We start from the raw sequence: 25,170 nt of genomic DNA on the forward strand, positions 1-25,170 counted from the left end.
GTCGACCATCATGTGTGCTGTTCAGGTCATGTGTTAAAGTGTGAACTGCCAAGTGATAAACTGAACTGTTCGGAAATCTGATTTGATTATTTTAGCTTTACATTATCTTCATTTATTACATCATTAAAGGGCTAATATTATACCTCTTTTGAACATAAAAAATGGTCCTTGGTGTTCTCGAAATATGTCTGTAAATCATACTGAGAGATCGAGGAGATCATAGTTACTGGAATGTCTTAAGATCTGTGAGCAGGCTCCTCCAGAAAAAACAGGTTTTAGGGTGCTCAGTATCATAATATTATAAATATAGCTTTTTCTTAGCGCTTATTTTCTGCAATATTCCAAATGCCAGTGGAAAAATCCAGTTGGCTTTTTGTCAAGGTAACCAGAGTGATGCTAACTTCTGGGTTGACCTAAAAATGTCCTCTCCACAGCACTCTACTCTATAACAAAGAATAGCATGTACAGAATTAGAAAAACAGATTGATGGTGCAGCTAAATGTGTACTACCATGCTTGCTATACTGTAGTTATCCTTAGGTGTTGCTGCCTTCTGAAGGTCCTATCAACGTGCTTGTTACAGACGTACGTGAACCGAGGTTTCTATCGTGCAGGTAATGAAGAAACACCTCAGTGAACACAATCACTTTACTTTTCCATAAACGCCGATGTGTAGATACATCCTGAGCTGTCAGATCCTCAGTAAACAACAAATAAAACATTTTATTGACAGAGCGGCTGGCTTGTTATTGCTCTCTGCTGTGCGACTGTCGAGGAAATCAGGCTGACAACAGCATAATTGTCTGAATTCATGAAACCATTGCTTCCATTTATGGATTGTAAATGTTTCTTCTGTCAGCGTGCAGTTTGTGGATTGGTCACGCTCTGAGAAGGTGAAAGGCAGTATGTGCATTGGAACAGGGACTGTCTGGTGGGTATTTTGATGTTAGATATGTGGTATTGTTTCTCAGGTTGTTAAATGGCAGCACTAATCCCGTGAGGTGAAATGCTGGAGCTGTGGCTGCAGCCGGCATGTAGCATCACACATTAGCATCTTTTAATTAAGACTGCACTGCCAATATCTCTCTCAGTATGCCTCCACCCCCTACCTGAGACCAGCCCAGTGAGGGAAAGGTCAGCTGTGTGTATCTGTGTGTCTATGTGGCAGTAAGAAGACGTTATAATAAGGAATGAGAGAAAAAGTTGTTTGTTTTTCTGCTCAGTTGTTCCCAGATCCTTCGAAAAAACAGAAACGTTACAGATTTAAATGTATTTTGCACATAATGAGAGCCTATTCGTACATCATGCTGGTACAATATTTCCACTTGAACAGGGTATAAATGGCTTTAGATTCATCAGGTGGATACACATGATGTGAGAAGTCTACAATTGAATGATCTCTGAATTATTCTGTGTGTGTGGATGTGTAAAAGGTCAACTGTTTACTGACAACAGGCCGTTCATTATATGTGTGAGGTTTTTAACCCCAATTGGTTAAATATCCTAAAATTCAGCTTCTAACTGATGGGTAGGTTTACTCTGAATCACGGGATTGGTGGTTTGATTCCCAGCTCCTCATGTCACATACCGAAGTGAGCCCAGTATTGATGTACTATAATCTATCACATTTCATTTTCATTTTCAGTAGCCATGATGCATGTTCACCTCTTCACTCTCTTTATCTACACAAGCTCATTACTGCTGTAAACTGCAGTATGAAGATGCATGTCAGTGCGATTCTGCTGCTGTTAATATGTACAGACTGTTTATAGGTGGTTAGTTTGTCTGGGCTTCAGGAAAAGACCGTTTCAAGATTAAAACATTGCATGTTGTGTCACGATCATCAATAAAGACTTTTATATAAATGAGCGTTTAAGAGAACAAGGTAACACAAGTGAAGGAGTGATCAGCAGGCTTAGTACTGGTAGAATAATGAATGTGCCATGGTCTGCTGATTTAAGATGCCAAATGAATTATTTGTGTGACTGTGACAGAGTGTTAACGATGGGAGAGGTCAGAGGGCACGGCAGGATTCAGCAGTACACTGGTACCCACTTCATTAATCTCAGTCTGAGCATCTCAGCCCATACACCTAAACAGGACCATCAAAATAACCTCCATCAATGGACTGTAGAGACATTTGGGGCCCTGTCCTCCTGCACATCTGTTACACTCAATTAGCAGTCACGTCCCACAATGATGATCTCCCCATCCATCTGGCACACTTAGGAAACAAGCTAGTATGGCACACTGTGTTTGGCTATAACCTTGACATGGATTTCCTGGTTTACTTGTCACGTTAAATGCATATTCAGCACAAACTGAAGGTTATGTGCTTGTAGAGAACAATCCAGAAAGAGCTGTCTCTTCATGACTTCACAGCTTGAGATAACCTGGAGAATACAGAACATCTTTACACGCTCAGACGAGGAAAGGACAACAATGATACAAAGTGAGATAGAGTGGTTAGTATTTTAAGAGGGAAGCCCACTCCATGACAGATTATTGTCTACAACACTGCACTATAGCCTGTTGTGAAGCTTATTTAGCAGTCCAGAGTACATTTCTTTGGATTCCCCACTACAGCAATGCTTTCTTTTCATACATTTTCTAAAGAGATCTGAACACTTATTGCAAAGTTGAAGAGTTGAAGGATGTGTTATCTGGAAGCCACGGTCACACATATTTAGTTTTAGCCCAGTGTTCTGTCTGATATTTGTTATCTTTACTCTGTATCCCTACTCAAAATCCTGTGGCATCAGGTAGCTCCCATGCTTTGGATTAAGAAAACAATTGTTAGTAAAGTAAAATCCTATGGGTACAAGTAAAATCCTATGGGCACAATAAGAAGTTCTGCAATCTAAGAGGCTTGTGTTTATGGAGGATAAAATCTCCTACACTCACAATGTGATGACGGTTAGTGCCAACCATGGAGCAGATAACTCGAGGACTGAAAGACTGAAAACAATACCAAGTAAAAGTACATGACAAATTCAGTTCGGGTAGTCCTGAAGTCCTGTTGGGGGACGGGGAAGGGGAGGACTGTGGGTGAAGGTGATGAAGTCTTCTGGATGCTGATAATCATCTCTAACTGGGGCTAAGGATCGAGGTTCTAGTGTAATGTGGGTGGATACTAACAGGCAAGTTTAGTTTATCCTTTGTTCAGGATACTTTTTGTTACTTTAATTTTCATTAACTTCCTACAATTTTATTGGACCAAATATAACAAAAAATAATTTCTATACAAATACATTACGTTTACATTTAGTGAACATATTCATAAAATGACATTTTCCTTTCTTGCAGTTTTTGTAACAGCAACATTTTTAATGAATTTTATGGTTATGTTCTTTGATTCACTTCACTTGGTACAAACATTGAAGCATTATTATTTTTTGTCCAAGTAATAGCTATAGTATGTTTTTCTATGTGCTCTGCAGTAAACATCTAAATTACATTATATGCACTCTACAATGTAAGACCAATAGTGCTGTGTTATTTCCATGGGTTCTACGTAGAACGACAGCTGGTACTACTGTTTACCTGTGACATGTTGGTCCTAGACCTTGAAGGAGCAATAGTAGCTAAGGGGCTAAACCTTGAGTCAGTTGATTAAACTGTTTGATCCACTGAAGACAAGCAAATCTAGTTAAATAAAACTTCAGTATGATGAGCGTGTGTGTAATGTGTGGAAAGTGAAGCAGACACGAGTTATGTCTGCAGTATTTTTCAACAGTTCTTTGTTTTGGCAAACAAATCATGGGAGTACAAAAAAAATGGCAACTTAGATATGTTGTTATTTCCAAAGGCTAGGCCCTGCATAATTAAAGGTATAGATAAATTAAACATCCATCCAGGCTGTGACAGCCTCATATCACAAAGCTCCCTGTCATATGAGCATGAGTGTCAAAGACATGTCTAATGCAGCTATAATGCTTGCTTCATGTATGACACTCTGATGCTATTATTAATGCTGTGATTTATTGGCCTGTCAGATACCTCTCTACTCATCTAGCTGAGGCTTGAGAGGATCAGCGTAGGTTAAGTGCCTCGCCTGAGGGCAGGAGGGCTGTGATCTGAGTTGCATTCCAATATCCAGGTCCTGTCTGCTACCGGCGGGGATGCACGCTCTGCAGGTTTACTTTGCCCTGAGGAAGACATAACCTGGTGGTGAAGAAGAATGAGTGCTGCATGTGTGCCGGTCAAAAAAAGAAGCATTCACTCAATATGCCCATACGTACTACAGTATATGTAGACAAGTAACACTGATACTGTTTTTACTGTAGTACTGTTAACAAAAAGCTATTTTTTTAAATTATAACTAGCTAGCAAGTCATGCCCTAACCATTCCCTTGCTTTAGTTACTTTATCAAAGATAAAGTATGAAATTATTTTGCATTTGATCTCTAATAACACATCCAGATTGAAAAAGATAATTGTATGTGCTATGGCATATGATATTATCAGTAATATCAGTAGATCAAAAGATATTTACAGCAGGGCATAAAATGACACAGGTAGTCTGTACTGGATGACCAGATTTACTTTAGTCAATTAGCAGTAACAGCAACTTTAACATTTTAAAATTTTATTTCATTTAGTTCACCTGCAAATCACCATGATGTCATCCTGCAAGATGCTGTCTTAACCAATCAGTAATTTAAGGGAGCATGGTGAGCACAAGGAAGTCCACGTGAAGGAACTTTGTTTACTTGTTTAGCATGAAGCACTGTAATACAGGTTCCCTTCATGGTGATGTGAGGGCAACAGGTGGACCATGCTCCACAGTTGTGTGGCTGTCTAATTATAGTTCATTTACCCAATGTTGGTACTCTAGCAGCTGTGTCCTTTTATTATCTTATCTATTGTGCTGGAGCCAATGCAAGCTGGGCGAGAGGTGGGGTACACCCTGAACGTGTTGCCAGTCTATCACAGGGCTGACATAGAGACAGGCAGACACTGACACATAGATAACTATTCACAGTCACATCCATATCTACTGCCAATTTAACGCGTAAGAAAACCCAGAGGACATGCAAACTACACACAGAAAGGCCAATGGATGTGAATCCTAGCTATGAGGCAACCGTGCCAACTACTACACCACCATGCCACACCCTTCATCTTGTGGGTGTCCATCACTTACATTTAGTGAATGAAAACAGGATAGCAACAACAACGTCAAACTCCTCACAATATGGCCATTCCATACATGTTGTGACACAGTCCTCTGCACCCCGTTAACTGCTATCATGAATGCGGCTGGCTATGAAGTGTAGGAAGATGTTCCATTTGAAACCCTGCCTAGAAACCTATGATTGGTTGATCAACAGCTGGCAGAAACAGTGAGCACAATAACAGATGTGACTCAGTGAAATGTCCACAAATCTGGGAAGACAGATCCATTTGCATGTTTTACACGTGAACACAAAAATATTCTTTCTAAATGTTGGTCCAGGTGAGGTAAGCACATCAACTTCCTGGACTTTGCTCTACATCAGGAGTGGTGTTCAAACTTACAGGTACAGCAAAGAATTCAGCTCTTTGGGGATAACACACCATAACAATGAGAAATAGAGAAGCTAGAAATAGCTGAACAGGTTCAGCCACATGCACACAAGCAGTCAGGGAGATTAGAGTGTGTTTTATGGACGCACTGAAGATCACATTAACGTTATTACTTTCAACAGGAATGAGCACAAAGAATAATAGAGGAGAGAGATGAGCTGGAAGGGAGGGAATGGAGATGGAAATGGGTGAGAGGGCAAACGAGACAGTGGATGGATAGGGAAACTGGAGGAGTGCAATAGAGCAGAATGATTAATGAATGAGTGTGAAAGAAATATGGGAAAGCTCAGCAAGATGGAGGTGAAAGGTAAAAGTTGGGTAAGTGAAAATCAGAGATGCTGGGTATAGTACTAGGAGAAAGGAGAGGTTGAATCACACACACACTTGAATCTGGACTGCTTCCAATTACCTGGAGACCAACTGCAGAAGGCTGAACCTAAAGACAGGATGGCCTTCGTACAGAGTAGTCAGATGGTGGTCAGCTACTGCGGCCCCCAAAGCAGACGATGACCCATATGGATGAACTATTATTGCATTCATCAGCCATAGTGCTACGACTGAAAACAAGCTAAAGGTCCACTGTGGAGTGCTTGGGGTAAAAGGCCAAAGAAGAAAATGACAAGAGCTTAATGCAGGATTTTTATGGGTTCTTACAGAGTGTGAAAAGGGCCAGAATGATAGAGGGAAAAAGGCCAAGATTTAACAGTGTTACAAAGCATTTCCCCCTCTTTGGCCACTCAGACCACATTTCTGACTACTTCAGAAACAGATAAAGGTCTGACCAACTCTGAAGGACTGTCTTAGAGGTTTTCCACATGCTGTCTGATGATTGTTGGTCCTGAGCCAAAACCCAGTTATGTCATGACCAAAAAAAACTATTAAAATGTAAACCTAAAAATCAGTGTATCATTTATTACATTTGATGCAATGTGATTAATACAAGTGTAGTTAATGCAAGGTAGCCAGCTAAAGGCAAAAGCTAACAAAGAAAGAAAAGAAAAATCTTATTTTAGAGTTAAAGAAAATCAAAGCATGTCAGGTAATTATATTTTGTTGCAAATGTAGTTTTTATCCATAATTGCCATGAACAAAACCAATGTTGTGCTTAGCATCAGCACTGCTGTGAAAGCAGAGACATACAGTATACAGATGCATAACATGTGACATACCAAGACATGTGTACAGTGATATAGTGACATGACCCTGTGGAAAAGTGAACTGGTTCTGCAAGATGAACCAGCACCTATTTAACATTGCTCAAAAAGGGGTCTGTATAACTGTTGCCCCATAGCATTTACACCTCCCATCATGAAGTTTACCGGCAGGAAATATCCAAAGACATATGCAATTGCATTGTATTATGGGTGAGGTAGGTAAATTGGTCACTAAACAGAACTCTGGGTCAGTAAGACAGACACAGTTGAATGTCTGAACTACTGGGACATGCAAACTAGAAAAAGCATTTCCTCCTGAAAAAGCACTGTGAAGGCTGAATGCTGAATTTATTTCCCAACAATCGGTGAAAGTTGCTGAAACACTGCTGAAATTAGAAGATGAAGAGAAATATGAATTGTTTTAACAGAGCTGAACATACTGTATGGACGAGAAGCTGAAGTAGTAGAACCTCAAACCAAAGACAGTTTGGCTTTTTTCCCAACAATTGCTGAAAATAAAGGAAGCGTCTAAAGCTTTGTTGGAATTAATAAAACAGCTGAAGTGTGTGTGTGTGTGTGTGTGTGTGTGTGTGTGTGTTAACACAGCTTTGATCTCAATCACATGATCTGATTCAGCTGTGTGTTGGTTAGCAAGGAGATGCTAACAACAGCAGGCTAACTGCGCACGTGCACACGCATGTGTGTGTGTGTGTGTGTGTGTGTGTCAATGACGCTGACTTATAAACAGCCTCGATCACCTGACCTGACTCGTTGCCATGGAGACTGTTGGGCAGAGGCTGAGATGATGTTGTTTCACCCGGGTGAAAACTGATTTAGATCCTTACAATTAGCAACACTTTGAAGGCATGGTCATAATTATTTTCATCAGTTCAAAAGTTTCACTAAAAATAACTATGTTTAATACAGAATTACTAGAAAAATCCCTCAATAATGTCAAAGTGAAAACAGGTTTCTACAAAGTAATGTCAATTAAATCAAAATATGTAAGATGAAATCAGTGTTTGCATTAATATTAACCCCCTTTAAAATGACTGACCTAATCCAACAGAGGTCCAGATATTTGGTGATAGTAGTTCCACAATTAGTGAAATGAGGATCACCTGAGTGCAGTGAATGCGTCTCAAGTGATTGCAGTATAAAGAAACTTGTGTCTGGAAGGTCCAGTCACTGGTTATTCAGTATTCCTGGCTACCATTACACCATGAGGACAGAAGAACAGTCCCAACAACTCAGAGAACAGGTCATTGAAAGTATAAGACAGGGGATGGATACAAAAAAATCAAAGGCACTGAACATCCACCGGAGTTCAGTGAAATCCATCATCAAGAAAAGGAAGGAATATGGAACATGTCTAAATCTGCCATAGAACAGGACGTCCACACAAACTGAGTGACTGTGCCAGAAGGAGACTAGTGAGAGAGGCCACTAACACACTGATGACTACTCTGAGGGAGTTACCAGGTTCAGAAACTGAGATAGGAGAGACTGTACATACAACAACTGTTGCCCAGTTCTTCACCAGTCAAAGCTTTATGGGAGAGTGGCAAGGAGAAAGTCACTGTTGAAGAAAACTCACGTTAAATCACGAATTGAGTTCATCAATACGACATGTGAAAGACTCCATGGTCCAGTGGAAGACGGTTCTTTGGTCTGATGAGACCAAAATGGTTCTTTTTGTCCATCAGACAAGACGCTATGTTTGGCGCACACCAAACACTGCATATCACCTCAAACACACCATCCCCACTGTGAAACACGGTGGTGGCAGCATCATGCTGTGGGGATGCTTCTTGGCAGCCGACCCTAAAGGCTTGTTAAGGTAGAGGGTTAGATGAATGCGGCAATATAGGACAATCCTGGTGAACAATCTGATTCAGTTGGCAGGACAAGCTGGGAGAAGATTTGTTTTCCAGCAAGACTATGACCCAAAGCACAAAAGCAAATCAACTCAGAAATGGTGTGTGTGTTTAAATCATGGATTTGCTGCTCTTGTTTTTAAAACATAAAAAATATGTAAATTTGGATGTGAATTGTCTTGAAACTAATCATGTGAGCTAATGAGGAGTGGAGGGGGAGGTGTGGGCTTGAGAGGAGGAGATAAAGAGATATGTATAAGAAGAAGATGAGAGGCAGGTGATGATATGAGGCTAAAGAGGGAACAGGAGGCATCAGAGGGTGTGGAGGGGCTGATTAGGATTTGGAGGGACAGAAGGTTCAAACAGCAGGTGTTAGAGAGCTGTGACCGCTCATATTTCACACTCTAGTCCATCAGAACAGGTTGGGGACTAAAGTTGGGAGGACCATCACAGACTGTTTCTCTAGTGGCGATGTCTTTTGTAAAGTATTCAATAAGAGCACGCTTCTTGTTTATGTTAGCCCAGAGAGGAATCAGCTGAAGGGTGACATCACAGACTGCCACTGTACACTGTCACAGGCTTTCATTTCACCTCCCTTTGCAGTGTAAGCTGTTAAATGTGTTCTGCTCACCACTGGGAGAGCTGGTGCTGATGTAATTTGTGCCTTGAAATATATGAACAAATGCAATTTGGTGTTGAGCAAATTGAGCAAACATGCCTTGAGACTGGACTCCATGGTGGAGTGATAAAAGGATTAGTTCACTAATGAAGTGATAGGGCTGCATTCAGCTCATTAAAGCAAGCGTGAGAGAGATGGGGCAGGTTTCACATCCATCCAAGTCTAAGACAGGTCCAAATTTAGGCTGGTTGAGTCTGAGTCCAGTCCAAGTCAACTCTGTGTCTACAAGCCCAAGTCCAAGTTTTAAACGAGATAGAGAGTCCACTTTTTGGTAGCCTTTGTACACATGTCTGTAGACACACACCAAGTATGTAAGAAGTGCACTCCCTCCTTTTATTTGTTTAATTTCTTTACATTTCTGTTTTGTGGAATCCTTAGGGACACCGTCCCTCCTAAGGGTCGGTCCAACCACTGGCCACCACGACCTTGGACGAAAAACTTGCAGACTACCATTGTTTTTCCTTGCTTCAGCAGACTCACTCTGAAAACAGCAAAACAGTGCTGTATGTATGAACACATTTTTACAAAGTAAGGACATTTCAGCCGGTCCTCACAATGAGAGTTTGGGGTTAAGACTAGGTTTGAGGTTTAGGGTTAGAGATAGGTTTTGGTTAGGGTAAAGTTCAGAGTGAGGCAGTTAGTTGTGATGGTTAGGGTTAGGGTAAGTCAGTAAATGTTATAAATAAAAAATCAATACAGAGTAGATTAACATGGTCTACACGACAGTAGGGGGCTAGGTAATGCTTTATGTCAATGAGTGTCTTCACAATGACTGCCATACAAAAATGTGTGTGTGTATCTGATTCATTCATATTCACATACGTCGCAGACGCATCTGCAAAGAGGTGGCGAGGTGGAAGCTCCACCTTTAAACACACAGGCCACTTTTTAGGGACCAGTTTTTTAATATGGGATATTTATTGTTAGAAAAAGCAGACAGCATGTAACCCTCACCCTGAGTGGGGTGTTGTACTCTATTTACTGTATGATGATGAAAAAATGCAGTGCAGCCACTCTGTAGGATCAACCAGGGTAAATAAAGCCTTTTCATTTTTTTACCTTTTCAGGTGGAGTGACTTTACATTTTTGATATCTCAACAATTTACCTTTTTGCGATTTGTTTCGAAAGAAAAAAGGGAGAAAGGAGGAAAGGAAGCAGTTAATTTCAGGGTCTGCAGTCCTGCTGTGTGGTCGCCATGTTTGGCAACCTGTGTAGGCCCTGGTAATTCTGGGTGAAGTGTTGGGAGGATGAATGTACTGCTTTGACTTTTCTCTCTACATATTCATTTAACAAACTGAGTGACAACAGACATTTTGGGTTATGTCACACAAATAAGAAAGTTTTCAGAATAGAGAAAATGAAAATATGCAAATGATTAAACACATATTATTAGATCATAATCTAATAATAGAAAATGTAGCTGATGTCCATTTTAATGTTATAGTTGCCTTTAAAGAACATAATTTCCTACCAATTTGACAGATAGCAGAACTTTAGCTAGCAATTTAACTTAATATGGATTTATAGGAATTAGTCACGTCTATGGTAATTAAAATACCATAGACCTTAAATGATGAGGGTGTGGTACAATTCAAAATCGTGTATACAGTGTTGACTTATTGCCAAATATTTTCCTATTTGTCAGTTTTAGTCATAAATTCAATTATGATACTTAATAGCAAAGGGGTGCAGGTTTTACATTGCTGAACTGCCTTTATGGGTCTTTTAAAGGCAACATGCTGTTGTTGGAGAGAAAGCTGTAGCTGTATTTCCCAGAACCGAGTGGTAATTTTAGCTCCCACTCTCCACCAGCACATCCTTCTGCCTGCAGTGAGCTTGGCAGCCTGTTGAGCCAATTGTGTCACCCTGCAGTGATCTAGCAAACTGCGCAGCCCAACATCCTGCCCCATATGACCTGGCAACCTGCACAACCAATCGCAGCACCCTGAAGAATCAATTGAGGCCTTGCAGCGTCCAATGAAGTCACACCTTCTAAGACACCTGCAGTGCTATTCAGAGTCAGAATGCCAGTGGAAAAGAGGTCTCAAGACCAGATTTGTCCTTTTTTTGTCCTAATATGATGCAGATGGTGTGAAATGTTAATGAGGCTTGCTGGGCACTTTTGGCTGCAAAGGAGAGATGACCTGACCACAAAATAGGACACAACTGGTCACTTTTAAGCTGCAGGCTCTCTTGGTTCTATTCCTGTTAATCTGAAGCCACTTTTTATATTAGCCATTCAAACATTACATTTAGACAGTATTTTATGACTAAAGTAATTGTTTTAGATAATCAGTGCAAACACTGGTGTTTCCTTGTTACACCATTTTTTACCAGGTCTCTCTTGCAGAAGCGATAATGTATCTGAAGAGACTTTGTCATTGGGTAAAGATTAAACAAAGAAATAAATAACACATAAACAAAAATGAATCAAAACGTAGGATTTTTTTTATCTGATCAGGACTAAAACTCCAGGCTCTGAATGTTACTCTTTCATCTCATCGTCACTTTGAGCCTGTGCTTTATTTTAGAACAACCCGCAAGGCTTACTGCTGAGCTGGGGACAGAAAGCCCATGAATATCAGATGTAGCCTACAGCTCCTGGAGTCCTATCAGGACCATTGTGCAAGCTTTAAGATCCCTCCTATTCCATTCACCCACGCCACTTTCTGGCTCTGTTTAAACCCCACAATCATAACAAGCCCAGCTACTTTTGTTACTGTCACAACAGATGTCTGCCATAACCAGCATATGTGAAGAGGTGAGGGTCCATCAGGAAGATAAAAAACACTTCCTGCCTCACAATCTCCAAATTAAGGTTTCACCTTAATCCACCTCCCTGGGTGAGGAGAGTAATTTAGTTTAATGGCTGTGTCGTGGCATTGGTTTCAGAAACGATGTCGTTCTTTGAAGAGGAGAGCTCAGCAATAGACTGCAGCTGTAGGCTCAGGTGGGAGGTGGATAAATGCCTGGTCAGGGATAGTGTAGCACTCACTTTCTATTATCACCTGAAATTGTGTGTACATGCCTAACAGTGTGACGATTGTACATGGCTCCATTGCTCAGTTTAGTTACACAAATAATAACAAATAATGAATGTGATAAGTTGTGGATGAAAGCTGTAGGATAAACTGGTAACAGCTACTGACCAGTAAAAACCAGTAGAAACTCTTCTAATGACCAGTTAATAGCCAGCACAGACTAGTATCCTGCAGCAGTTCCTGCAGTAGCTTTAATTTTGTTTTTTGTGCCGTCATCACCAAAGCTGACATTCGTCTCTGGAGCTCTGATGAAAGCTGCATGCCAATGTGGTTTCATGCAGCCAACCCTGACTGCACTCTATTTTGACAGACAGCAGGGAGCGATTGTTCCTCTGTGCATGAAATACAAAGAAAGCCAGCCTCATTTGTATCGCCATTTTGCACATTAACTTAATTCAAATGAGCTAATCTGTTAAGTTGGGTTGGAAATGAATCTACATCATTGACTGAGTAATAAGTGGAGGGGACTAGTAAATAATATCCTATGTAAAATAGGATTCGAGGGGGTGTATGTCTTTAGTCAAATTTAGCTAACCTTGCAAACAAGTCATAAAAAATGACCAAATTAGTTGTGTGTCTTCCAAATGACCAAAATGAGAGTCTGATCAGCCATCCCTATGCGCATGTTGACATTGTTTGTCACTGACTTCCAAGGACCTGGATCTGAAGACTATATAACAGGCTTACTTTAAAGTAAAAGATTGGATAGGTTCATGCTGTCTTCATTCCTCTTGTTAATACTGATCATGAAAGAGTATTTTTCTAGAACCTGTACAATGGCTGTGATTTTGGCAAAGACTTAATCAAATCAAGTGGATATTAAAGTTAAAGTTCGCTGCACACTGTTTTCCTGATAAGTTGTAGTGGAAGTATAATTCTGACACTGAACTCAGAACCAAAAAAAAGTCTGCTGAATGAACGCTGTATCCAATGCCATTGTAAATCTATTCGATACTTAATTTATTTAAACAAATATTGAAAATAGGTTAATAAGCCTATTGTGGAGAAGAGTTACAATACAGTACCTAGACTAGTGCCACCAAGACACCTGTGACCCCTCAGAAGTAGTGACACCTGTTGCCCAGAAAGACAATGACCCCAAGCTGCCAAAACTACATACAAATGGTTCCAAAACAACTAGAGGAGCTTCAGTTAGAGCCCAGACCTCACTCCAAAAGAGCATTTGTGGCAGGGCTTGAAAAGGGCAACCTGACCCTATGCAACCTGACATAGCAGTTTATCAAAGTCTAAAAATTGTTGTTGTGTAGGTTTATTGCTGTTAATGCTACTGAAGGTGAATGCACTTAAATACTGACCTGAAGATGTTGCATACTTTTGCAGTTATTTATTTGATGTTTTTTCAGTATTGTTTAATGCAGGGTGGGGGAGAGGGAGTCTATATGGGGCCATAGCTCATTTTTGTGTCTATGGTCCCATAGTGCTTTCAGAGGCCATGCTACTGGGGTCTCTTCTGCTCTAGTCCTGACTGGTCTCAGAAGACTTAGCTTTCATCGTTCTTGGTCTTGACTTCAGCTAGTGGATCTGAAGTGGATCTGTACTGTCCTGAATACTGCCATGCATACATACTGTGCACATTTTAGTGTATAGTTATATAGACGTTAGCCTCACACAGCTACACTGAAAAGAATCTGGAGCACAGCAGCAACATAAGTGGGAAACTTGTGGTATTGTATGTGAGCGTTTGGTAGCTACCCTGCAGGGCTCTAGTGCATGGGCAAATATAGAAATGTACAACTTGGTTAGAGAGAAGAGAAAGGAGCCTTACAATAAAGAGATAACAGAGGAAAAGGCAAAATAAAGACTTGAGAGAGAGAGAGACAGACACGCTTTCACTGTGATCCAGTGTTCTACCTAACAACACTGGGCTTGATGGTTTTCTTTATGTACTATTGTTAGCTTTGTACCAATCACACCAAACTGTGAATCATTATTTGGCATCTGCTTTCAATAGTTAAATGTATGTAGCAACTGTCACCTTGGAGATGGTAGACTACTGCTGCTGTATGAAAATACATGTATTTAATGTGAAAATCCCACAAACAAAACCTCAGGGTTTTACAGTTATACATTATTTATACTTCATCAGTGTTTCCATGGTTTATTTGTTCCTTTCTTTGTTCCATACACATTTTGACCTGGGCTCTCCGCGGCTCAGCGATTGATCAGTTGTGATTAGATTTCGTGGTCACTTTTGTTAGATGAGATATTATATTTGTTCAGATTATAATTAAGACACATAGTTGTTTGTTTTTGTATATTTAACAGTTCTCACTGTGCCTTTAACTTGTGGGGAGCTCATGATTTGAAAGTTTTTTACAATCTACGATCCAGATGGTGGATCTGAAAACAAATCAAGTAAAAACTGGGTGTCTTATATTGGTTATATTTGAATGTTCCCAGTGTACTTCAGTAGAAAACTTTGCTGCCGTTGTGATGAGCTTACAGATTAGTGTGATCAGCTGCAACCAATCACCAACAGGTGTCCAATAAAAGGGTGTGACGGTCCGGTAAAAGACTGGTCTTGTGTATCCTCGCTAATGTCTCATCAATCATCACTCCACGATCCTCAATCTTTGCTCCGCATAATGAAATAAGAGGTGTTGGAGCGTCCCTCAAGATGGAGGAGCAGAACAACTTTCGGGGCAAGTGAGGATTGAGGAACGATCAATTAGGAGAATTGGGATCTACCCATTGCATTTCAACCGCCTGCATTCTTCCTGTGTTTGGTTTCCCTCCTTTGCCACAAGCCACACCCATGACATGCTATGTAATGCTGAATTCTCCATTAAATATACTGTCTTGATTCTGGTTGTCTTTGGCCTTGCTTTTAGTTTTCCCCCTCTGTTCCGGAGTGATTTTTATTTAGTGCCCTTAGTGTTATTACTATTATTTATTTAGCACAACTCTGATTACAGTGGCACAAAGAGACACTGATAGAGAGCCTCATTAATCTGACCTGTTAAAGTGTTTATCTTAATCACATCAGAAACACAGGGAAGGGAGTGACTGTGGTTATGACAAATAACTTAAGGTATGGTAAAGCTTTGGAACCTATACCAAAGGTAAAGATGGGTACGGTGGCTCTAAGAGTTCATGAACTCCAACTTAACAAAACACAAATACAGAATGTAATGAAATTCCTTCCACGCGTTTCTAAGCATTGACACAAGTAGGACATGCATGAGCTCACAGTAACCTTGACTTTGAACTTGACCACCAAAATCTTATCACTGAGTACAAGTTGACAGTTGTGCAATGTTTGAGGGTTATATACTACGTTCACGTGACTTTGACAGATGGACGAACAACCTGGCATATCAGTTGACAAGGATTGGATTAAAGTGAGATCACTACAGCCTTGATCTCTGACTTTTGTCCACCAAAGACCAACCAGACCAGTTCCTCATTGACTCCAACTGGATAGTTGTACCAAAGTTAAAGGAATTCCCTCCAACCATTATTCACGTAGTGAATATAGCACAGATGGCAGAATTGTAAATGTCTACATGTCTGGGAAACATTGCAGACAGCTATCATGTCTGGAAATGTGAAACTGAAAACGTGATGGACAGATATATATAGATAGATATATGAGATATGTTAATATATAGATTTATATTTAAAGTAAATGTATAACATATATAAACCAAATAACACAATATTTTGAATCTATTTTAAATCTGATTACAACCGTGATCTTTTCCAAGATGCTATGGAATGACATTAAGAGATCCATTCACACCAGATGTCCTAAAAATATGACTGTATATGTATATGTATACTATATTCTGTGAAGAAAAATGGTCCAAAGTTCCTCCTGGACAGACAGGTCGAATTTAAAACTACAGAAAAAAACTTGCTTGAGTTTATTCTTCCTAACAGTGATTGAAACAGTAATTAAAACACAATTTCTCTTAGTCTTGTCTTTATTGATATTTCTGACTATGTTGAAGACCATATCACATTGAATGAGCACTTCATACAGAAACTGTAGATGAATATTTTCTTCCTCTACTTTGACATTTCCGTTGTCTTCGGTCTTCTTGGCCACTTGGCCCTGTTTTTTCTTTTCCACTGCATTTCTGGATTTGGTTGTTGTTGTTGTTGTTGTTGTTGTTGTTGTTGTTGTTGTTGTGTGGGTGAAGTTGTTTTCTTAACTAAACTGTGTTGGTTTAGTGTTTAGTGTGTTGAACACAGAAGATGATTGTACTTTCAAAAATGTCTTTTTAAAGAAAGAATCTCAGCAGATGTACAATTTTTGGTTGTCCAGGTGGTTGGGAGACATCACTCTGCCATTACAAGCTCTAACTTTCTGCTGCATAAGCACAGATTTTATTTTCATCCTACACTGAGAGTAAATGTACAGTTAATAATGTTATTTTAATAAGACCTAATATAAATATCAAGTTTTAAAATATTTATAGTGCGTAACCTTAAATAAATGTATAATTTCAACTTTACTGAAACCTGTGGCAGAGCAGCATTCTAACAAATACTTAAGAACAGTAAATACTGTAGTTAGTTAACTTGGTTAATTTGTGACTCTAAATTGCCCATAGGTGTGAAAGTGAACGTGTATGTGTTTGTCTTTATATGTCAGCAGTGTGATAGAAGGACCTGTCGCCCAGGCCCATCCCTGCCTGGCATAGGCTCCAGTGCTCCTGTGACCTGTAATAGGAAAAGTGGTTAGGATAATGGAACAACTACAGATCCCTAGGAAGAACTGGATAACTTAACAACATGTTGTTTAACATGCTCCCACCAAAATCCAAATCTAGATAATAAACAGTTTATACAGCAGCATGTATGACCTTGACTTGTGCATCACCGAAGAGGAAAATGGAACAGGATTAGAAGAGTGAACTGTCCTAAGCTCTTTAATTGTATTAATTGAACATCAGCCGCCCTTCCTTTACCCACTTCATCATGAGTGTTCCATTTTACAGCATTAGCCTATTATTTAAAAATCACTTATCAGCTCTTCTCAAAGTGTTATTCAAATTTTTTGAGGGAAGAAAAACTCCAAATGGATCAGAAGACATAATAGAGCTGCATGTTCCTCCCAGTTTTATGTCCATGGAAACTAGTTTAACAAGTTGTGTGTGCAGAGCTGTCAGCTCTGAAGTTTCAGTAAATGACAGTGCAGTTTGTTGACAGTAATGAGCTCGAGCTGAGGGATGTGGGAGGTGCAGATACATGCCTCTCTTCTCGAGCAGCATGGCTAATCCCAGAGAGATGGCAAAACAGATAGGAGGAGGCATGGAGAGATACACATCAACCCAAGTGAGGAAGTGAGAGCCGGTCAGGTAGAGAACAGTGCCTAGAAACACAAATGGAATGGAGCAGAGAAAGAGAGAGACATCATCCTGCAGCAGCAGACTAAAGGGATGAACAGCAGAGTCTCTGTGGCTGCTGGGAAAGTGAAAAGAGAACCCAAATAATGAGAATGAAAAGAGAAGGATTGGTGTCAGCCCATCACTGTGCTGATGCATTATTAAAAATACTTTCAGCAAACACACACACAGACAAAATGGAAGATATCACCAGTCTCACAAAGAGACAGTGATGAAGAAACGTGTAAATGTAGGAGTATGTGGGGGGAGTATGATTCATTATGGCTCAGTAAGATCTCAAAAATATGGTTAGCTAAACTAAAGGATTGTTTTGGCTTAGGACTGATGAACGAATGGGCTTAATAGATGAATATTTAACAAAGAGGTGTGCCATAAAAACACATGAATGGAAACCGTACGTTTCCTATCATAAAAAAGTACAGTGGCAAGAAAAAGTATGGGAACCTTAAGGAATTACATGGTCAAATTTCAATAACCTCGACCAGACGCTTCCTCTTGCAGTGGATCAGACCTACACATCATTCTTCCTGCAGAACTGCTTCGGCTTTGTCATATTCTTTGGATGGGTCATGTGTATGACTCTCTTCATGTCACTTCATAACACCTCCATTGGGTTGAGGTCTGGGCTCCGACTTGGCCACTCCAAAAGGTGGATTTTATTTTTCTGTAGCTATTCTGTTGTGGACTTGCTTTGGTGTTTTGGGTCATTGTCCTGTAGCATCACTAAACTTCTTCAGAGTTTCAGCTGACGTACAGACATTCTCACATTATCCTGAATAATTTCCGATACACTTGGAAATTCATCTTCCTCCCAATCACTGCAATCCGGCCAGGCCTTGATGCAGTAAAGCAGGCCCAGATCATGATGTTTCCTCCACTACATACTTTACAGTTGGGATGATGTTTTCAAGATGATATTCAGTGCCTTTTTTATGCCAGATGTAGTGCTGTGTTCTTTCCAAATAGTTCAATCTTACTTTCACCAGTCCACAACCATTTTGCCAGTACTGTTGTGGAGTGTCAATGTGTGCTTTAGCAAACTTCTGGCATTCAGTAATGTTCTTTTTAATAAGCAGCGGCTTCCTTCATGGTGTCCTGTCATAGACACCCTTCTAGTTCAATGTTTTACCTACTGTAGACTCATGAACATGGATGTTAGCCAGTTCCAGTGATGCCTTCAAATCTTTGAAGGGTTCACTGAATCTCTAAGGGTTGTTTCTTCCCCTCATTGATGAGTGTTTGTTGTGCTCTTGGGGTCATTCTGACTCGCCGCCCACCTCTTGGTAGAGTAGCCACAGTCCCAAAGTGTCTCCATTAGTAGATTGTTTAACTGTAGACTGATGAATTCTTTGACATCACTTTGTAACCATTTCCAGCTTTATGTAAATCATCAATTCTTGATCATAGATCCGCTGAAAACTCCTTTTGGTGAGACACGGCTCAGAAGTGTGTTCTTCTTGTGCGGAGCAAACTCAAAAAGTTTGAGTGGTTTCTGTCAGTCAAAGTAGCTCCAGTCCACACCCTCAAGACAATTTTCTTTCAGGTATACTAATACCTGACTTCAGTTAGCTTTTTGGAGGTTCACATACTTTATGGTTGTTCTCAATAAAGAAATAAAAGATCTGCTATTAATTAGGCACATGATATTTGTTAATACTTTTATATATACTTTTTATATCACACCCCCACATTTTTATGACAAATGAATACAATCCAGGTTCACATACTTACCACTGTATATCCTCTTCTGGCCTTTTTCATAATTGTCTTGACAGATAGTTAGTTTTCCTTTTTAAGTCCTGGGAGATTGTGGATCCCAGGTTAAGAATTCAATGACTGACACAATGCTATCATGTGTGATTCTAATGTGTGATGAGGCACTGCAGTACTGGGGGGCCTCAATCTAAATAGATCATAACAGGTTTGAGCGTGTTCAGTTTCAGGTTGTTCTGACTGCACCAGAGGGCCAGTCATTCAACTTCCTGTCTGTATGACTCATCATGTGTCATCTGTAAACTTTATGGATTGGTCACGGGAGGTGTAGTCATTAGTGGTGGGGGGTAAGTTCAGTAGGGAGAGCACACATCCCTGTGTGGTGTCTGTGCTGACTGCTCATATGCTGGATGTGATTTTCCCAGCCTCACCTGCTGCTTCCTGTCAGCCAGGAAGTTTGTGATCCATTAACAGGTGGAGACAGGCACAATGTGCTGCAGGAAGTTGGTGCTATAGTATAGATAGTACTCTAGTTTTTCCACTGGTAATGATTTGATCTTCAGATAGTTGGTTCATGTTTTTAAACCCAGTCTATGTTATGTGAAGATGAGTTAAGCAGAATGTGCAGAATAAGATGACCCACTTCGCCAAGTTTAGAACACAAAGGCTTTATAACATAATCTACACAGTAATTAAGACAGAGTCGGTACTTTCATGTATTCTTTTAATTAAAAGCAGCTCAGTGGGATTCATCACATGCTTGGAAGCTACAATTTAAAGGACTTGTCTACATAGATCAATCATCAAAATAGTTTGAATCTCTCCGTCCTTCACTGGAGTTGTAATTTCAGTAAGTGGAATGTGAGTTAAAAAATTTTTTGGATGTAAATTAGATCAAATATGATGGAGTCATATTATGTAATGGGGTCACTTTTAAAAATAAATTTCTGGACTGCTGTCACTCGTCACTTGTCCCAACCAGTCCCACACGTATTGTTCAGTTCCTAAAGCTCTAGTCGGACAGTAACATTTCCATAAGCTGTGCAAATCACTGAAACAACTTCATTTAATTAAATCCTTAAGACACTGTTGACTAGTTTTAGTGTTGCATGTTGGACTGAGTGTGATCCATTTTGTATTGTGCTGTCTAAAACTTCTGGACAGAGGTTTTCTAACCTCCACTGGATCAACTTGGTTTTAATAATAATAAAAAACAACATCGTACCACCCCGCGTCACTGTTCAGACGTACAGCATATCTGAACAGTGTTGTTTTAGTTCTTACACATTTAACAGTGTAGTGGTTGTTTAAATGTCCAAAAGCTGCTTAGTGTTGCTGTAAAGACAAAAGGTTAGAGAGACAGGGAGAAGAGAGTGGGAGGAACTGGGGGGGCTATTACTGTAGTAATATATTACTGTAGTAATATATTACTGTAGTAACTATTACTGTATAACTGTAGTAATATATTACTGTAGTAATATTTTAATATATTACTGTAGTAATATATTACTGTAGTAACTATTACTGTATAACTGTAGTAATATTTTAATATATTACTACAGTAGCCTAATATATTACTGTAGTAACTATTACTGTATAACTGTAGTAATATATTACTGTAGTAATATTTGAATATATTACTGTAGCTCCTTTAGCTACAGTAGTATATTACTGTAGTAATATATTACTGTAGTAACTATTACTGTATAACTGTAGTAATATATTACTGTAGTAATATTTTAATATATTACTGTAGTAACTATTACTGTATAACTGTAGTAATATATTACTGTAGTAATATTTTAATATATTACTGTAGTAATATATTACTGTAGTAACTATTACTGTATAACTGTAGTAATATTTTAATATATTACTACAGTAGCCTAATATATTACTGTAGTAACTATTACTGTATAACTGTAGTAATATATTACTGTAGTAATATTTGAATATATTACTGTAGTAATATATTAGGCTACTGTAGTAATATTTGAATATATTACTGTAGTAATATTTGAATATATTACTACAGGGAGAACTGAACACAGGCTGAGGACTAAAGGTGATGTGAACTATGTAATCAGCACGGGTCCGTGCGGACGGTGGGAATAAAACCAGAGGAGGCAGAGAGATGACGACTGGTCGGAGGAAAAGAGCTAAAGGAGCGGGGCTGTGTTCAATTCAAAGTGGTTTGTGAAACGGAGACACTGAACATCCCTCCTCCTCCTCCTCCTCCTCCTCCATCTCTCTCTCACATGCTGCTGCTGCATCAGTCGGACCCACAGAGCTGCGAGCTGAGCACCGCTCCCGTTATTCTCCTCCCGTCTTCTCCTGGGGGGGGTGACCGCATCCCGGCTGCACTGAGGCGACTTCTTTCCCAGCTTCACATCGACCTTGGCTCCAGAAACAAACCGCTCTTGTGTCACTACGCGTTATTTCGGCTGTAGGCGGATCGATGAGGACTCAGTAACGCTCCGCGTGTTTCCTCTGCAGCTCAGTGTGGATAATAGTTGATATTTGATAGAGAGGTTACTGCGATCTGTTAGGTCTAAGAGACAGTCTGAGGCTCCACATCCGCCACTTCAGTTTCAGCACCTCGGACAGCGGGAGATTCAAGTTCCGCTCCCGGGTCCGTGAACGCAGCTCGTCCTGTGTTCTGCAGTGTGCCTTCAGCTTTTGGACCCGTCGTGTGACGCGTTGGGAAGTTCTGCTCTAAAAATGCCCGAGCATGTGAGAATAATTCCCACAGTGCTGAACCAGCTGGAGGAGAGCCGCTTCACAGCAGGTCGACCACATCGTCTCATGTGAACTGCGTTGTCAGGTCTTATTACATTCAGATAGTGAACTAAGGTAGCATCCTAAAGGGGCTCTGGCCTATGAGGAAAAACCACCGGTGCTGTTTATGGGAATTCATTGTTCCTGACCCACGCACAGTGCACCCTGCAGACCACAGTTGAACAGCACTGGAGATCCGACTTCATCGCCTCCAGCCTCCACCAGTGATGGCTGGTCTCTGCCAAATCCTCCCCCGCAGGTCTGTCCACCGTTACTCTCTGACTCTCACCCTCACTGTCCTCCTCTCCTGCTCCTACCCGGCTCTAGGCAAGAAGAAGCTCTACATTGGAGCCCTCTTCCCCATGAGCGGAGGCTGGCCCGGGGGTCAAGCCTGCCTCCCCGCTGCTCAGATGGCCCTAGACCTGGTCAATAAGAGGACGGACATCCTGCCGGACTACGAACTGGAGCTGATACACTACGACAGCATGGTGAGTAACTAACAAACTGTGTGCCACCACTACACTACACTACACTACACTACATTTCATATGTCGGTCATCATGAACCACTGGGAGGCTTCACCACAGCTTTAATGAGACACCACCAAAGAAGAAGTACTTCTTCCTGTTGATTGACAGCTGCATTATTTCTCTTACACACATTTTATTTGATGGCAAGTACAGAGTCGGATTAAGTCGCTGTGGTCTGGGTAAGATGAGCAGAAGTACGGTACCATTTTCAAATAGGCCGCCATTTATGAATAAGCTGCATGTTGTAACTAATGGCTTCACTAATGGTTAATAAATCATTTAGAGCAGTTAAAATCCATTAGTCCAAACAACCTCTGGTTTAACAGCATGTGAAGACTTAGTAGAAAGCAGAGTGTTTGAATGAATCAATGACATTTATAGCTGAACACCAGCCAACTGACCATAAAACCATCACAACACACGGATTGTTGTTATTATTGTGCATTATTTCTGAAGATGTCATATGTGTGGAGAAACTGCACCTCCTATTCCCCACATCAAGTGTTTAAAATGCTGCATTCAGATCTTAAAAGGTGTCACAGCTACACTGCATGTCTGTGTGTTGTACAGCCTGCACACGTTCAAATAGCGCCACATTCTCTGCTCCTCTTAGAAAGTTTCCTGCATGTTTATTGTTTTTACTCAATGCAGATATGATCTGTGCAGGAAAATAGACCAGGCAATGGTGTGGGCAAGGAAGCATTGTGACAAACAGGAAGTCATTTGAAGTGGTGGACTGGATGAGCAAGAAGTGAACAGATACCTTCTACATTGACAGTTTCCCCCAAGTCATGAGACACTAGCTCGCCTGATTTATCTCTGAGAAAGAAAGGCCAACTGCACATCAGTTAAGAAGTGTAGAAAATGAATGAGATGAATGGAATACAGGGGATTTGTCTTAGTCCTACACAATGTACAAACCATAGGGCTGCTTTAAAAACAGACATGTGCAGAAACAGTGGAGCTCTGAGGGCCCCTGCCTGTCCTCAGACTAATCAAAGGTGCTCCTCTCAACATGAATTAGCCTCCTGGGGTCTCAGCCGCCTTTTCTTACTGCTGATGACTCAAAATAAGGTCACAAGCAGCTGTAATCCTATACGCAACGTAAATGATTTTTCTGGCACCTCATCGTGCTTTCGATGATGTTGGGTGTAGCCAAATTTAGCTCATCTTGTTTTATCTTGTGACCAAAAAGTCGATGAATCAGTCTCACTCTGTGAATAGTCATGTGTGTGCCTGTGACTTAGACATTAAACAGAGCCTACAAGTGCGCTGGTGGTTCTTCTGCACCGACACCACTGTGTAAACATGCAGAAAGTCAGCTATGTAAGGTACCAGCAATCAATATCTTGTTTTCAGCACAATGGGGCCTATTTGAATGTGTTTGCTGCAGTGGTGTCACTTTACATTGTAGAAAGCTATAAAACCAAGAATCAAAAGCAAAATGGTTTCAACATGTTATGCAGTTCCCACAACAGACAACTATGTGCAAATATTTGCTGTCTTCACGTCCAGCCCACGACCCCAGATGACGCTAAGCTGCCTCTTTGTTGTAATCCTGTCATGATGAAAGTAAAATATCAGCTGCAATTGTCAAGTGCCTTCCAAGATAATCATATATGCATATGTATATATTTAAAAGTAGTGTACTTCTGTTCTTACAGATGCTCTTTGTTTAAATATTTGAGCCTCTGCCCTGAAAACCATTCTGCACGTCCCTGTCTCCCCCCACTACTTTGCTTTGCCAGATGCATTTTGGAGGAAATGTGAATTGCTGCCTGGATTATGTGGCAACAGATTTTCTAAGAAGTGTGAAATCCTTACACAGAATTTGTGCTCTTTTCTAATGTGCACTAGTAACTTAACGTGTTTTAGCTTCAATATGCCATCTTCACATATTTAAAAAAAAACAAAAACAAATCAAATCCAGATCCCACAGCCTGCACACACTCAGCTGTCCGTCTCAGACTGCTGCCTGATGATGATGATGATGATGATGATGATGATGATGACAGCCACAGCTGACTATACATCAATCCATAAAGTGGATTGAGTTTGATTTTACATTTAACAGTTGAATCATAAAGTGTTTATTAGTGGAAGTTTGAGCAGAATTACATTTCTGCTTTTGCAAAATAGTAGTAAATGAAAAATTTTCCAAAGCTACGTGGGGTTAAAAAAAGCTGTTGCTAGGTAGCTAGCTATCTTTGTAGGAAGATAATGTCTCCAGTCTCCAGTTTTCTGACTGGTCGATTGTTTCTCCACCCTGGGGAAAACAGCCATCACTGCGCACAACACCAGATCTACTGTACATGCATCACTGGGAAAGCAGGGATGGTATGTGACTCAGAGGTCAAAGGCCAATTATCATCTGTCAATTATTACAGCCAAGCAATCAGGTCTTTTATGACATGAGCTTTGAAAGCAACATTAGACGTGAGTCATGACAACGAGT

The 25,170-nt window shown here is 40.3% G+C and overlaps 1 protein-coding gene across 3 annotated transcripts in view; it reads left to right on the forward strand.

Moving 5' to 3' along the window:
- gabbr1b (gamma-aminobutyric acid (GABA) B receptor, 1b) overlaps nucleotides 1–25,170 on the forward strand; it is a 152,677-nt gene that overhangs the window by 48,691 nt on the left and 78,816 nt on the right. For all 3 annotated transcript variants that reach the window (XM_026348364.1, XM_026348365.1, XM_026348366.1), the window contains one exon: nucleotides 22,513–22,673. In XM_026348364.1, coding sequence (XP_026204149.1) covers nucleotides 22,513–22,673 — 161 coding nt within the window. The remainder of the gene's footprint in view (nucleotides 1–22,512; nucleotides 22,674–25,170) is intronic.

Source organism: Anabas testudineus, chromosome 11, assembly GCF_900324465.2.
Source record: "Anabas testudineus chromosome 11, fAnaTes1.2, whole genome shotgun sequence".
Classification (NCBI taxonomy): domain Eukaryota; kingdom Metazoa; phylum Chordata; class Actinopteri; order Anabantiformes; family Anabantidae; genus Anabas; species Anabas testudineus.